The sequence below is a fragment of the Rhinichthys klamathensis genome, unplaced genomic scaffold, assembly GCF_029890125.1.
Source record: "Rhinichthys klamathensis goyatoka isolate OS25496 unplaced genomic scaffold, OSU_Roscu_1.1 h1tg000244l_1, whole genome shotgun sequence".
Taxonomy (NCBI): Eukaryota; Metazoa; Chordata; class Actinopteri; order Cypriniformes; family Leuciscidae; genus Rhinichthys; species Rhinichthys klamathensis.
In genome coordinates this window covers 2,120,682-2,135,000 of record NW_026606766.1, presented here as the reverse complement: position 1 = coordinate 2,135,000, position 14,319 = coordinate 2,120,682, and the positions used below count along the sequence as shown (strand labels likewise).

The 14,319-nt window shown below is 42.4% G+C and overlaps 1 protein-coding gene across 2 annotated transcripts in view; it reads right to left on the bottom strand.

Annotated features, from left to right (window-relative positions):
* LOC130100549 (transcription activator BRG1) overlaps positions 1-12,785 on the bottom strand; it is a 55,781-nt gene extending 42,996 nt beyond the window's left edge. For both annotated transcript variants that reach the window (XM_056266027.1, XM_056266028.1), the window contains exons 1-7: positions 12,651-12,785; positions 9,577-9,809; positions 9,391-9,493; positions 6,761-7,159; positions 4,898-4,996; positions 3,029-3,296; positions 2,667-2,793 (exon numbers count right to left, since the gene is read on the bottom strand). In XM_056266027.1, coding sequence (XP_056122002.1) covers positions 2,667-2,793; positions 3,029-3,296; positions 4,898-4,996; positions 6,761-7,159; positions 9,391-9,493; positions 9,577-9,795 — 1,215 coding nt within the window. In that variant the 5' untranslated portion in view covers positions 9,796-9,809; positions 12,651-12,785. The remainder of the gene's footprint in view (positions 1-2,666; positions 2,794-3,028; positions 3,297-4,897; positions 4,997-6,760; positions 7,160-9,390; positions 9,494-9,576; positions 9,810-12,650) is intronic.
* Between the last annotated feature and the right edge of the window lie 1,534 nt (positions 12,786-14,319).

Genomic DNA, 14,319 nt, shown 5'->3' with positions numbered 1-14,319 from the left:
TCCGAGTGAGTGTTCGTGAGGTTCTGAGTGAGTGTTCGTGAGGTTCCGAGTGAGTGTTCGTGAGGTTCTGAGTGAGTGTCCGTGAGGTTCCGAGTGAGTGTTCGTGAGGTTCCGAGTGAGTGTTCGTGAGGCTCCGAGAGTGAGTGTTCGTGAGGTTCCGAGTGAGTGTTCGTGAGGTTCCGAGTGAGTGTTCGTGAGGTTCTGAGTGAGAGTTTGTGAGGTTTCGAGTGAGTGGTCAGGAGGTTCTGAGTTTGTGTCCGTGAGGTTCCGAGTGAGTGTTCAGGAGGTTCTGAGTGAGTGTCCGTGAGGTTCCGAGTGAGAGTTTGTGAGGTTTCGAGTGAGTGTTCAGGAGGTTCTGAGTTTGTGTCCGTGAGGTTCCGAGTGAGAGTTTGTGAGGTTTCGAGTGAGTGTTCAGGAGGTTCTGAGTTTGTGTCCGTGAGGTTCCGAGTGAGTGTTCAGGAGGCTCTGAGTGAGTGTTCGTGAGGTTCCGAGTGAGTGTCCGTGAGGTTCCGAGTGAGTGTTCAGGAAGTTTCTGAGTGAGTGTCCGTGAGGTTCCGAGTGAGTGTTCGTGAGGTTCCGAGTGAGTGTTCAGGAGGTTCTGAGTGAGTGTTCGTGAGGTTCCAAGTGAGTGTTCGTGAGGTTCTGAGTGAGTGTTCGTGAGGTTCCCAGTGAGAGTTCGTGAGGTTCTGAGTGTGCTCGTGAGGTTCCGAGTGAGTGTGCTCGTGAGGTTCCGAGTGAGTGTTCGTGAGGTTCCGAGTGAGTGTTCAGGAGGTTCTGAGTGAGTGTCCGTGAGGTTTCGAGTGGGTGTTCGTGAGGTTCCGAGTGAGTGTCCGTGAGGTTCCGAGTGAGAGTTTGTGAGGTTCCGAGTGAGTGTCCGTGAGGTTCCGAGTGAGTGTTCAGGAGGTTCTGAGTGAGTGTCCGTGAGGTTTCGAGTGGGTGTTCGTGAGGTTCCGAGTGAGTGTCCGTGAGGTTCCGAGTGAGAGTTTGTGAGGTTCCAAATGAGTGTCCGTGAGGTTCCGAGTGAGTGTTCAGGAGGTTCTGAGTGAGTGTCCGTGAGGTTTCGAGTGAGTGTTCAGGAGTTTCTGAGTGAGTGTTTGTGAGGTTCCGAGTGAGTGTCCGTGAGGTTCCGAGTGAGAGTTTGTGAGGTTTCGAGTGAGTGGTCAGGAGGTTCTGAGTTTGTGTCCGTGAGGTTCCGAGTGAGTGTTCAGGAGGTTCTGAGTGAGTGTTCGTGAGGTTCCGAGTGAGTGTCCGTGAGGTTCCGAGTGAGTGTTCAGGAAGTTTCTGAGTGAGTGTCCGTGAGGTTCCGAGTGAGTGTTCAGGAGGTTCTGAGTGAGTGTTCGTGAGGTTCCAAGTGAGTGTTCGTGAGGTTCTGAGTGAGTGTTCTTGAGGTTCCCAGTGAGAGTTCGTGAGGTTCTGAGTGTGCTCGTGAGGTTCCGAGTGAGTGTGCTCGTGAGGTTCCGAGTGAGTGTTCGTGAGGTTCCGAGTGAGTGTTCAGGAGGTTCTGAGTGAGTGTCCGTGAGGTTTCGAGTGGGTGTTCGTGAGGTTCCGAGTGAGTGTCCGTGAGGTTCCGAGTGAGAGTTTGTGAGGTTCCGAGTGAGTGTCCGTGAGGTTCCGAGTGAGTGTTCAGGAGGTTCTGAGTGAGTGTCCGTGAGGTTTCGAGTGGGTGTTCGTGAGGTTCCGAGTGAGTGTCCGTGAGGTTCCGAGTGAGTGTTCGTGAGGTTCTGAGTGAGAGTTTGTGAGGTTCCGAGTCAGTGTTCGTGAGGTTCCGAGTGAGAGTTCGTGAGGTTCCAAGTGAACGTTCGTGAGGTTCCCAGTGAGCGTTCGTGAGGTTCTGAGTGAGTGTTCGTGAGGTTCCGAGTGAGTGTTTGTGAGGTTCCGAGTGAGTGTTCGTGAGGTTCCGAGTGAGTGTTCGTGAGGTTCCGAGTGAGTGTTTGTGAGGCTCCGAGAGTGAGTGTTCGTGAGGCTCCGATTGAGTGTTCTGAGGTTCCGAGTGAGTGTTCGTGAGGTTCTGAGGTTCCGAGTGAGTGTTCGTGAGGTTTCTAGTGAGTGTTCAGGAGTTTCTGAGTGAGTGTTTGTGAGGTTCCGAGTGAGTGTCCGTGAGGTTCCGAGTGAGAGTTTGTGAGGTTTCGAGTGAGTGGTCAGGAGGTTCTGAGTTTGTGTCCGTGAGGTTCCGAGTGAGTGTTCAGGAGGTTCTGAGTGAGTGTTCGTGAGGTTCCGAGTGAGTGTCCGTGAGGTTCCGAGTGAGTGTTCAGGAAGTTTCTGAGTGAGTGTCCGTGAGGTTCCGAGTGAGTGTTTGTGAGGTTCCGAGTGAGTGTCCGTGAGGTTCCGAGTGAGAGTTTGTGAGGTTTCGAGTGAGTGGTCAGGAGGTTCTGAGTTTGTGTCCGTGAGGTTCCGAGTGAGTGTTCAGGAGGTTCTGAGTGAGTGTTCGTGAGGTTCCGAGTGAGTGTCCGTGAGGTTCCGAGTGAGTGTTCAGGAAGTTTCTGAGTGAGTGTCCGTGAGGTTCCGAGTGAGTGTTCGTGAGGTTCCGAGTGAGTGTTCAGGAGGTTCTGAGTGAGTGTTCGTGAGGTTCCAAGTGAGTGTTCGTGAGGTTCTGAGTGAGTGTTCGTGAGGTTCCCAGTGAGAGTTCGTGAGGTTCTGAGGTTCCGAGTGAGTGTTCGTGAGGTCACCTGTCTCTGGAAGTTGAGCAGTCTGAGAGCTTTGAGCTCAATAGTAGCTTTGGTCCGCAGATCTCCAGCTAAAGACCCCGGGAGATTCTCCAGCTCCTGAATACGGTGAGTGATACGAGCTTCAAGCCTGCAGACACACAACAACACAAAGCGTCTGAAGAGCTGGTCCTTGGTACAAAAGAGTCGAGTCAAGTCAAGTCACCTTTATTTATATTTAAATAAATTGATTGTTTAATCAGATACAGATTGTTTCAAAGCAGCTTTACAGCAACTTACATTGCATTTTTTTCTTGGGAATCAAACCCATGACCTCGGCGCTGCTAGCAAAGCGCTCTCCAGTTTGAAGGGTGTTAGAGTCTCACCTGTACTCTCTCTCCTGCAGTATCTCAACCGGGTCCAGGCCGCAGGGCTTCTGGACGGGCGTGATGCGGTTCTGCTTCTGGTGCAGCGGCACCATGGTGTTGGGCTGGGGAGGGTGGGTCAGGTGACCTGGCGATTGGGTTTGCGGTGGCATGACTGGCGAGGCGGCCGGTGGCACCGACGGTGGAGCCGGTGAAGGGCGTCCCGTGGGCTGAGGAGCCATCAGCTTCTGAGGAGCATTCGAAGGAGTCGCTGCGTTCACCATCGGACCTGTCGCACAGGACATACATCACGACACTGCAAAACATGCCTTTCTTTCTCAGTGCTGTTGTCTTGTTTCTAGGGGTGTAACAATATATCGTGCCACAATATATCGCAATACAAAAATGCAACAATACGTATTGTGGATAGTGACAATATGTATCGTGGATAGTCCCCCCAAAATAAAAATTACTGTGTGAGAAAAAATTCAAGTTTTCAGAGTTTTAGTGTCATTACTAGATTAAACTACTATATATAATGTTGATTATAATGTATAATAATGCAATGTGGGAATATTTGTAAGTCCTGATAATGCCATATGTCTGATGTTACCAGTAAAAAGTGGCCGACATTATTTTAAATATATCTAGTCAGTGAAAGAGTGCATATTCATCTAAAATAATTCAGTATTTTCAGCTTCAGAATCTTGAATATTGTTATTCTGGTGTCTCTATTGTCCTTGGGTTACAAGCACCAAGTCCAAGCCTATTCATTTAAACCCACAATGTAATATCAAATTTAGCATTTTATTCAACAGTACATTTTTTGTTAACCTTTTACCATATGTCTTGGAGTATCGCAATAATTTAGTTTCGTGAGTTCAGTATCGTGATATGTATCGAATCGTGACATGAGGGTATCGTTACACCCCTACTTGTTTCAAGTCAAAATATCTAAAAAAAAAATTTAAATCAAGATGGATTTATTAAAGTAGTGAAATGCCATAAGATATTTTGTTTTGTTTTCTGGGGGGGAATCAAAATAAGTGATTTTTTTGCTTAAAACAAGCAAAATTATCTGCCAATGGGGTAAGAAAAATAATGTTAATTCAAACTCACTCATTTAGATTTTTTCCCCTAGAAACCTAAACATAATATCTAATGGCATTTTATTAATCTAGTAAATGCTTCTTGATTTAAGAATTGTTTGATATTTGGACTGGAAAATACTGAGTAAAGAAATATTTTTTTGCAGTGTAGGGCTGGGTATCGATTCAGATGTTTCAATTCGATTCGATTTTGATTTGCAAGCTTTCAATTCGATTTCGATTCTAAATTTGATTTCGAGTCGCGATTCGACTCAATTAATATAGATTTAATACAAATCCTATATTTATTAAAAGAAAAAGAACAGTGCACATAAGTTTACAAGTGGTTAATTTTTAAAAAGAAATTTAAAGAAATTAAACCTGTATATTAAACTCTTTATTTTAGGTACACTTGGGTACATTAAAACAGAAGCCAACTCTATATTTCAAATGCATACAATGATTAAACAGGATTTTGATGCAAGATGAAAAATTTATGCTGAAAATTGGACAAGTCAGAACAGTGGCATGCCTTGATCAAACAGGATCAGGTTAATTTACGTTTAAGATAAAACAGACTTTAGCATTAGCTGTAACATTTAGGCTCAAGCCTATGAACAGTGGAGGAAAACTAATACTGGCTTTGGGTGATAGATAAATAAATATGGAAAGAAATCGATTCGTGGCTTTTGTGAATCGATTTTGAATCAACCACATTTTAAAAAACGATTAATCGTGAAAAATATTTTTTTGCCCAGCCCTATACATCTCCACAGGCTGAAGCTCACGGATGCGCTCTCACCTTCAGCCCAGGGTTTGGGGGGTCCGTTGTGGTTCTGGCCCTGAACCCCAGCCGGGATTCCTGAAGGTCCAGGAGGAGGCATGTTGGGTCCCACCATCCCTGCGGAGCAACCGGCACAAACTAACCCTTTACTAAAGTCACCACAGACGACTGAATGTTCTCATGAACGACTACACCATTCAGAGGAGAACTGAGAAAAATACAGAAACGAGGTGGCCACACAGAACACAATTTTAAATTTAAAGACGACCTATACAAGATGTAAGTCTCAGGTTCCCCAGAATCAGAATGTGTCTGTGAAGTTTCAGCTCAAAATACCCACAGATCATGTATTATACCAAGTTGTAAATCCCCATTTGTGAGTGGAAGGAAAAAGGAAAAACATGCCGTTTCGTGCATGAATCTTTAAATGCAAATGAGCTGCTGCCCCGCCCCCTTTCCAGAAGAGGGCGGAGCCTTTCGTGCCTCGGATACTCTGCCAAAAACTAAATCATTGAATGAAGTGAACAAACATGAACAATCAAGTGTTTGCATTAAATAACATTCACAAACATTAATTAATGTTGTAAAAATATATTGTTCACTCAATGTGTTGATGTTAACACATTAAGTAATGTTAATGAATGGTATCTTATTGTAGTGTTACCAAACTATACAGGAGATAAAACATGTTTTATTTGACTTAACTGTAGCCTACTTTTATTTAATCCAAAACTGCAAAAAATTTCACTCTTTCCTGTCTTCAAAACTTGAGAACGCTGTAGCTGATTTCTAATGCAAGGGAATCAATGCTAGAAATCAATTAATTCTTTGCTGATACTTCCTCGTCATCACGGAGAGCGCAGTTTGCACCGCTTTCTCCTTCTCTCCACAAGCGCTCGCTCTCGCGTGTCTCCGCTATGCAACCATAAACAGTGACGCGCCTGGAAAAACAAGCTCGCACGTCGCTTCTATTATGAGCGCGCTTCCCGCGCGCTTACATTTGAAATTTGCACGCGCAAAAAACGTGCTATGTGAACGTGTGAACGGCCCTTTATGGCAACGTGACATTAGCCTAATTCAACATATTTCCATATGTGGCTCTTTCCTCCTTTCGTGTCAACAAGTGGATTCAGAGCCACCGCATTAGCAGCGCCGCCGGTCGCCATGTCTCAGTGTTTTTATGAAGAGGACGCAACTCTGCACCTTTCAGACAGCGCATCAAGAACCGGATTAACCCGGTACTCGGTACCTAGAAAAGCTGGTACCGTAACCGTTCATTTTTTTTAGTACCGACTTGGTACCGAAGTACCGAGTTTTTTGACAACACTAGTCCCGTGAGTATTAAACTAATCTCTTTCACGTCTTATTGCGCTTAAACGGTCAAATACACACAAGGTTATGTCAAAAACACAAAGTTCACATAAACACAGTAAAGAAATCACATGTGTATATTAGATCTAAAGTGAAAGCAGTGTAATATACAGGTCCTGCTGTTGATATGAATCAAACAACAAAAGAAAAACAGAAAATCACTCGCTGCTCTTGACTGAATAACTTTAGTAGCTTTAATAAGAATATTAAAATGTCTTACTTGAATGCCGCTGTTAAACGCTCTGGTGAGGAGATAAACATGGCAGACGGTGTACAGCTCACTGAGGGCGGGTCTACGCTAAAAGGGCGGAGTCTGTCCGAGTCATGGGCGGGGCCTAAGCAATGTGACATCACACTGTACAGAAACTGCAAACTAGAGGTCTGCACGGAGCACCCGAGACCCGAGGACCCAGACCAGCAAGTATGAGCAAATACCACTAAATAAAAATTTTTACTGAAAAAAAAAGAAAAAAGATACATGTCTGGTACTGTAACCGTGTCAAATCTCACCATGTCCTCTGCTGAAGCCGGCGCTCGCTCCTCCCCCCCCCGGGGTTAAGCTGGTCAGGGACGGTCCCGGTGGCATGCCTGGCATGGGCCGCTTGCCCTGCACTGCCATCTGCAGGTGTTCTGGGAGAGGCTGCCCGCGCGCCAGCATCTTATAGGCCATGATCTGCGCCCGCAGCTGGTGCAGCTGGCTCTGGTTGAAGGGTGTCGGGGGGGCCGAGGAGCTCGAGACGCTGGTGCCGGACACCGAGGCGGCGCTTTGGGTTCCCGGGCGGTTCTGGCCGTCCACACCCTCCAGCGAGGCCGAGCTGGAGCCGGTGGACAGGAGAGGACCTGATGGAGGCCCGCTGGTGGACATGGGACTGGACACGTGTTCTGAAGCGCCCAGCGGAGACGGGTATCCTGAGGGACGAGACGAACAGATCGATCGGCAAAAACAAAACACTGTTGTGACAAGAAAAATGTGTTATTTATATATTATAAAATATGTATATTTATATATAATATAAATTATATAGTGACAGTGTATATACATGCAAATATCTCTTAAATATATATATGCATGTGTGTGTATTTATATACACAAAAATAATTATAAACACACACATGTATTATGTAAACACAAACTTTCTTTTTGGATGAGATTAATCGTTGCCCAGCACTAGTTTTTATAAATTTTTATTAAGTTTTAGTTACTTTAGTACATTAAACTAAGTTAAACTAAATTAAAATGAGAAATAAAATAATTTTTTTATTTTACGTTTATTATATTTAAAATTTTTTATGGTTTCAATTTCAGTTTACTATAATAAACCAGATGTAAAGGAGGAGTTTTTGTAATTTTGTGCCATTTTGTTATTTTTATTAGTTTTTTTTAATATGTCTATATAGTTTTTATTACATTTTAGTTATTTTAGTACATCAAGTTAAAGCGGTGGTATAATGCCCTTTTCACAAGATGTAAAAAAAAGTCTCTGATCTCCCCAGGGTGTGTGTGAAGTTTTAGCTCAAAATACCCACAGATATTTTTATATAGCATGTTAAAGTTTATATAGCAAAAACGCACCGTTTTTTGTGTGTGTCCCTTTACATGCAAATGAGCTGCAGCTCCCGACACAGGGGGCGGAGCTACAAGAGCTTGTGTGTGTGTGTGTGTGTTAGCAGCTCCGATTCTCTCACACAGACACACACTGCAGTGTTTCCCCTAGGATTTTTTTTTTCAGGGGGGGGGGGGGGGGGGGGTGCGTGTTATGGATACATGGTGTAATTTTTTTTTTGCAATCAAAAAGCATGTCTAATTAATTGAAATCATGTATTATGAATCATTAAACTTATACTTTTTTTTATATATATATATGAAAAAAAAATTCACACTTATTCTGTGTTGTGTTTTTTCTGGTAATAAAATGAAGACATAAAACACAAATTGTATCATTTATCATCAATTTCAATCATATGAAATGAAATAAACTTTTTGTCAAATAACTTGCTGCACGATGAGCTTTACTGTTAAAATTAAAACATGGATTATTCCTTAAAAATTTCAGTTTTGATGATAATTTATTTGGATTAGTGTTAGTGTATTATTACATTGGGACATATCTAAATTCTAATGTACAACAGTAATATATTTCTGTCAGTTTAAACCGAACTTTTATTTTGACGGGTTGCCGTGAAGACCGTTTGAGTTTCTGTGTGTTTACTGTTTACACAGTCTATGGTTTATGTCATGATGACAGTTTTTCTCAAATGAAGCGTGAAGTGATCACGAAGAGTGGATCTAGAGCCTGGAGAAGAAGTTTATGCATTTGTGTCTTCATATAGGCCAAAAAACAGCGCAGGCGTCACACGTGCTTCAGTGTGTGTGTGTGTGTGTGGTAAATGAAACTGCGCGTCGGCGGCACCATTCATTCACACAGAACATGCAGGGTTCGTATTTAAATAGTCGTTGTGTTTTAATATTCACACACACTAGTCTACATCGCGATTTGATTTCAAGTGTACTGAACTGCTTTCTATTTTTTCCTCTAATTTACAAGTTCCGTGAAATTCCGGGTTATACACTAAATTCCTTTTTTATGACTGGATTTCGTCAGCATTTTAGGGGGGCGGGGGGTCGTTTTGGGGGAAACACTGCACTGAAAAAACTTTTAGCCTTTTATGTTCAAACCGGAGTCAGACAAAGATGGAGAGACTCGAGAAACAGGACATTTCTGAACGGTTAGTTGATGAATTTCTATATCTTATGTGTAGTTATCTTCTAGTCACTGATTCGCATATTCTGTCTTGATAATCTATAAATCGCGTTCCCGAGGGCGGGTTTATGTAAATTTTAGGGTTCATGATGTCACTAACCCGGGAGGAAGCTCGTGTAGTTCCTACCAGCCGTTTGTTGTAGTCCTTAAAGCAATTTCTTTAAAAGCAAATCTCTCCCTTTGCTTTGAACTTTGAGCGTTGTAACTTTGCAGATGTTGTTTATGCTCAAACAGCAACATTACACACTCACTAGAGTTAAAAAAGTGAAATCATAATCAACCACCCTTTAAACTAAACTAAAATGAGAAATAAAAGAAGTTCAATTTTTTTATATTTAATTTTACATTAATAATATGTATATGAGTGCGATCCGGGACCTTGCGAGTGCTGGTCCATCGGGCTCCCAGGACGGGTCATCCTCATCGGTACCACCTTCATCTGACTGAAGCGAGCGTCTTCTGAAAGGCTCTCCTCCACAGGCTTCAGGACAAACACAAACATTAACATTAACCCTCAGACCGGATTTACCACAGTAAAACATTTAGAGTTATTGAGCTTTTCACCTTGTGCATCTGATGCAAACTCTCCTGGCTGTATCCCGCAGATGTTTGCTGAGGAAAGGAGTGTCCCGTGGAAGTGGCCGGTCCGGGACTGGGGCCCATCATGCTGTGTGAGGATCCAGGGGACAGTCCTGAACCCAGAACGGCCCCGGGAGACGGGCCCGGGCCCGGCGAAGGCCCCGCACAGGGAGTCCCACCCAACGGGGGCTCTGGGGTGGACATGCCTCAGACTCACCCTGACACAACAAAAACATGTGACAAATGTGATTTCACTAGAATGTACATTTCCACAAGAAAATGTGAAGTGGTGCTAGCAGTGGCAAAACTCGCCAGTCGGTTGCTAGGGTGTGGTACATGATTGCATACGAGACAACAAACATGTCTGTACAATGTTCTGGTGCTGAGATATGGCTTATTCATGTGTTCAGGTGATTGCTAGGGTGTTCTGGGTGGTTGCTATGGTGTTGCTAGGCGGTTGGTAGGGTGTTCTGGGTGGTTGCTATGGTGTTGCTAGGGTATTCTGGGTGGTTGCTATGGTGTTACTAGATGGTTATTAGGGTGTTATGGGTGGTTGCTTTGGTATTCTGGGTGGTTGCTAGGGCGTTGCTATGGTATTCTGGGTGGTTGCTAGGGCGTTGCTAAGGTGTTCTGGGTGGTTGCTAGGACGTTGCTAGGGTGTTCTGGTGGTTGCTAGGGTGTTGCTAGGGTGGTTGCTATGGTATTACTAGATGGTTGTTAGGGTGTTCTGGGTGGCTGCTATGGTATTTTGGGTGGTTGCTAGGGCGTTGCTAGGTTATTCTGGGTGGTTGCTAGGGCGTTGCTAAGGCATTCTGGGTGGTTGCTAGGGCGTTGCTAGGGTGTTCTGGGTGGTTGCTATGGTGTTACTAGATGGTTGGTAGTTGTCACAGATGGTTACTATGGAGTTTTTACATAGTTCTTAAAATATTTTGTAACGAGTGCCTTTAGTACGAAAAAACATTCAAATGTGACATTTATGAACAGGCTTTGAAATTAACACCTGTCAAATCACGAGCCAATTTGGCAGGTTACTTATTTTATTATATTTAGTCGTGTAAGCCAAATCTGCGCAGATGTATATATAAGCTGTGATTTAGTTAAACTGGTTTATTATATTTTAGTTTATTTGGCTAGTAGAAGTTCTGAATGGCCGGTAACTTAAAGATTTAGTAGCCAAATTGGCCGGTGAGTGATAAAGTTAATTTCAAACCCTGATTATGAACTATTTATATAATGTTTTACATGACGGCTGCTCTGTCAGTGTGCTTTATGTTAGAGCTGGCTGTGATGACTTCTAAATACTTAAATAAAATATACTCATTCAAGCACAATTTATTTACATGACAAGACATTTTTTGTTTTTAAAGGGACAGTTCACCCAAAAATTTAAATTCTGTCATTATTTACTCACAGTCATGTTGTTCCAAACCTGTATGAGTTTCTTTCTTCTGTTGAACACAAAAGAAGATATTTTGAAGAATGTTGGTAATCAAACAGTTGATGGTAGCCATTGACTTCCATAGTAGGAAAAAAAATACCATGGAAGAAAATGGGTACGAATAAATGATGACAGAATTTAATTTTTTTGGGTGAACTGTCCCTTTAAAGTCCCCCTGTGGTGAAAATCCATCTTTAAATGTTGTTTATATGTCTATGTGGTGTTTTTAATACGCTTTAAGACACACCATGTGTAAGTTCATAAGTCGACAGCATTGCTGAGTATTTCCTCCTTAAAACTGCAGTGAACCAAAGACAGTCTCAAAAACACGGTTTGAAATCGCTGGTGTTTCTGACGTCACAAACGACCTTGTAACCAATCAGATCAACGTGTGATCGTCAACCAGTGGATCTCTGAGCTGAGTGAGTGAGTGGAGGCGGGGCTCATTTGCATATTCATAGAACCGCACATACTAAATGAGGCACGGGTGTCGAGTTACATTCAAGATATTTTAAGGCATGAAGAAAATTTGTTTTCAATGAAAAAAACATCAAAGATGAGTTTTAAAGGATAAAATGATTGACCACAGGGGGACTTTAAGAGACATTTTCTTAGTAAGATGGCTTCCAGAATCTTCTGGTCTCCATGATGCTTCATAACATGATCTGAAGACATTCTAAATTTAAGTGAATTACAGACAGTAACTCTGCTGGAAAAGCAGCTAAAAGCAGACTAGCTATGTCCTAAACACACAATTATAATGTTCTCATTGTAATTTTATGTAGTCGATATGACAGACTTGTGCTGTACATGTTGCACTGAACTGTATTTTCCATTTTGAAGTGATTTCAATCATATTTCAAGCTATTGAAAACCATCATGGCGAAACTGAAGTGTCACAGCTGAAGGAAATAATCCATTATTTTTGGCTTTATTATATCGGCCAAATTTTCTTATCAGGCCGACATCAATAACATTAAAAATGAACATGTATGGTGGCCGATATATCGTGCACACCTAAGAAAAATCACACTATAGTTTATGCACTTTCGACCAATGAATTTCCATATGATTTTATACAGATTGTCCTCACAAATAATCATTTTTATCCAATATAAGTTAATTGAGAGTTATTTTACACTAGGGGAAAAAATCATTATGGAAATTCCCATATGTATTGGTAACGTTATCCAGGCCTGGAAACCACATTTTTTCTAAATGCAGTGTATTGCACAGGTATTCTATGATGATATGATACTAATAATGATAAGGATCTATTGGTGTCAGATGATTAGACATGAGCAGATGATTCTGCAGAATGAACTCATGCCTGCCTCTGGAAACATCAAACAGCGCTTCATTATAGGAAAATAAGCCAAGCTTGAGCATTTAACAGGGAAATAAAATGTCGTCCAAAGCTCGAGCTCCTGGATGATCCTCCGCTGAACATCTGCACATCCACCGATCATCCGCTAAGATCAAACTCGCATGAAATACTGAGTCATATTGAAACACTGCGATAGAAATAATGACGTCAAGTGGGCAGACAGACTGAGGCTGTCGCGTTCACACCACTGAGATCAGCACGATCAGAATTCCTTGCCAGTTTAATCAGACTTACCCGCAGTATAATAAACGAGGCGGACGCGCTCGAGCTGATGACGGAGCCCACGGTGTGTTTAATTAACCGATCCGCGACATCCGTTCCGTTCATTCGGTTGATGTTCATGTACGGAGCGCCGCTGCGGACACAGAGCATCAAACGCTCGAGAGAGAGGGAGAGCGCGCGAGAGAGGGGGAGCGAGAATTTTAAATTATATATTTTTTTAATATTATATAAGTTATATTTGTCTGTTTTCCTTATCTGTGTTTTGCTGTTCACTAAAAAAAAAAAAAGCCCCAATAATTCTGGGTTGTTTCAATCCATGTTTGGGTCAAAAATGGATAACCGTTGGTTTACATTTTTAATCGTTGGTTAAAATTTTTAAATTACAATATTAAATCCAACGGATTTGACCCAAACATGGGTTGAAACAACCCAGCATTTTTGTTGAGTAAAAAGTCTGACCACACTCTAAAAGAAAAGGCACTTATGGGTTCCCATCATGGTATCATATATGGATTTAGTTTTAATGAATTAATTTAGTTTTAATTCTAATTACATTTTATGAATTAAACAGCTCTTAAACATAGCCTATATAATTGCTAGAAACAAACCCTGTTATATATAAAGTACTATCCAATCATTTAATACATTTTAAGAACTTTTTTTGGCATAAAGCGTTTTTTAGAATTGAGTAAAGAACCCATTTAACCTAGCCTGACTTCGTCATACTCATATTCTAGTCAGACTGTGAGTCTGATGCTGCTTCATAGGGCTTTGATTATGAGGCGTGTCTTAACCGAACCAGGAAAAAAAAAAACTCTGCACTCAATTGGATAGACCTACAACCAATCAGAGCAACGCAGTAAGTCAACTACTTTGCATAGCACAGTTGTCAACTACAGAACTCAAATGCACGCACGCTGGAAGAAGTAAAATAACGAGTGTTGCTTCTTTTACTTGGTCCTCTATGAGTGCGACCAAAGGAGAAACCACAACGACCACAGGGTTTTCATTGCGTCCCATCTTCTTAGTTACCATCGGAGCCAGCTGATAAATTAAACTTTTGCCGAATCCCGTAGGAAGGACGGCGGGCAAACACATCTTTCCGATCGACAAATGCCTTGATTGTAGTTCTATGTTCCTCTTTTAAAATGAATGCGCTGTCGATTTCTTTTACAACGGACGCGATAGCGGAATCTCTACATCTCAGTTCTCCAGCTGCAGTCATCTCTGAGGGAAACCAGTTCAACCCAAGCGCTCTTTGATAACGTGAGGATTACGTCCCTGCAGATCATCTGTCCATCATCGTATAAACCCCGCCCTGGCAATTAGATTGGCCCGACGATTTCTGAACCGATCATAATTACTCCTCAATTAAATGGAGCGAGTCCAGACCGAACTTCCCGATCAAAAAATGTTGTGGGCGGGGTTCGGGCTGGCACCCAGGCTACATTTAACCTCCACTGAACCTTGTTTTCTAACCTTTTTCCTCATTAGATGCCTTTACATGTCCACCAACAAATTAAATGTCAAAAACCTATAGGCCTAGATATATATAACTAACAAATATATTCCTATTTTTCATGCCGGGTATAACTACACTGGGACAGATGTAACACTATACTTTAGGCTTGCATTTAAGAGAAATATACTTTAAAATTTGTATGTTTACGAAAAATGTAAC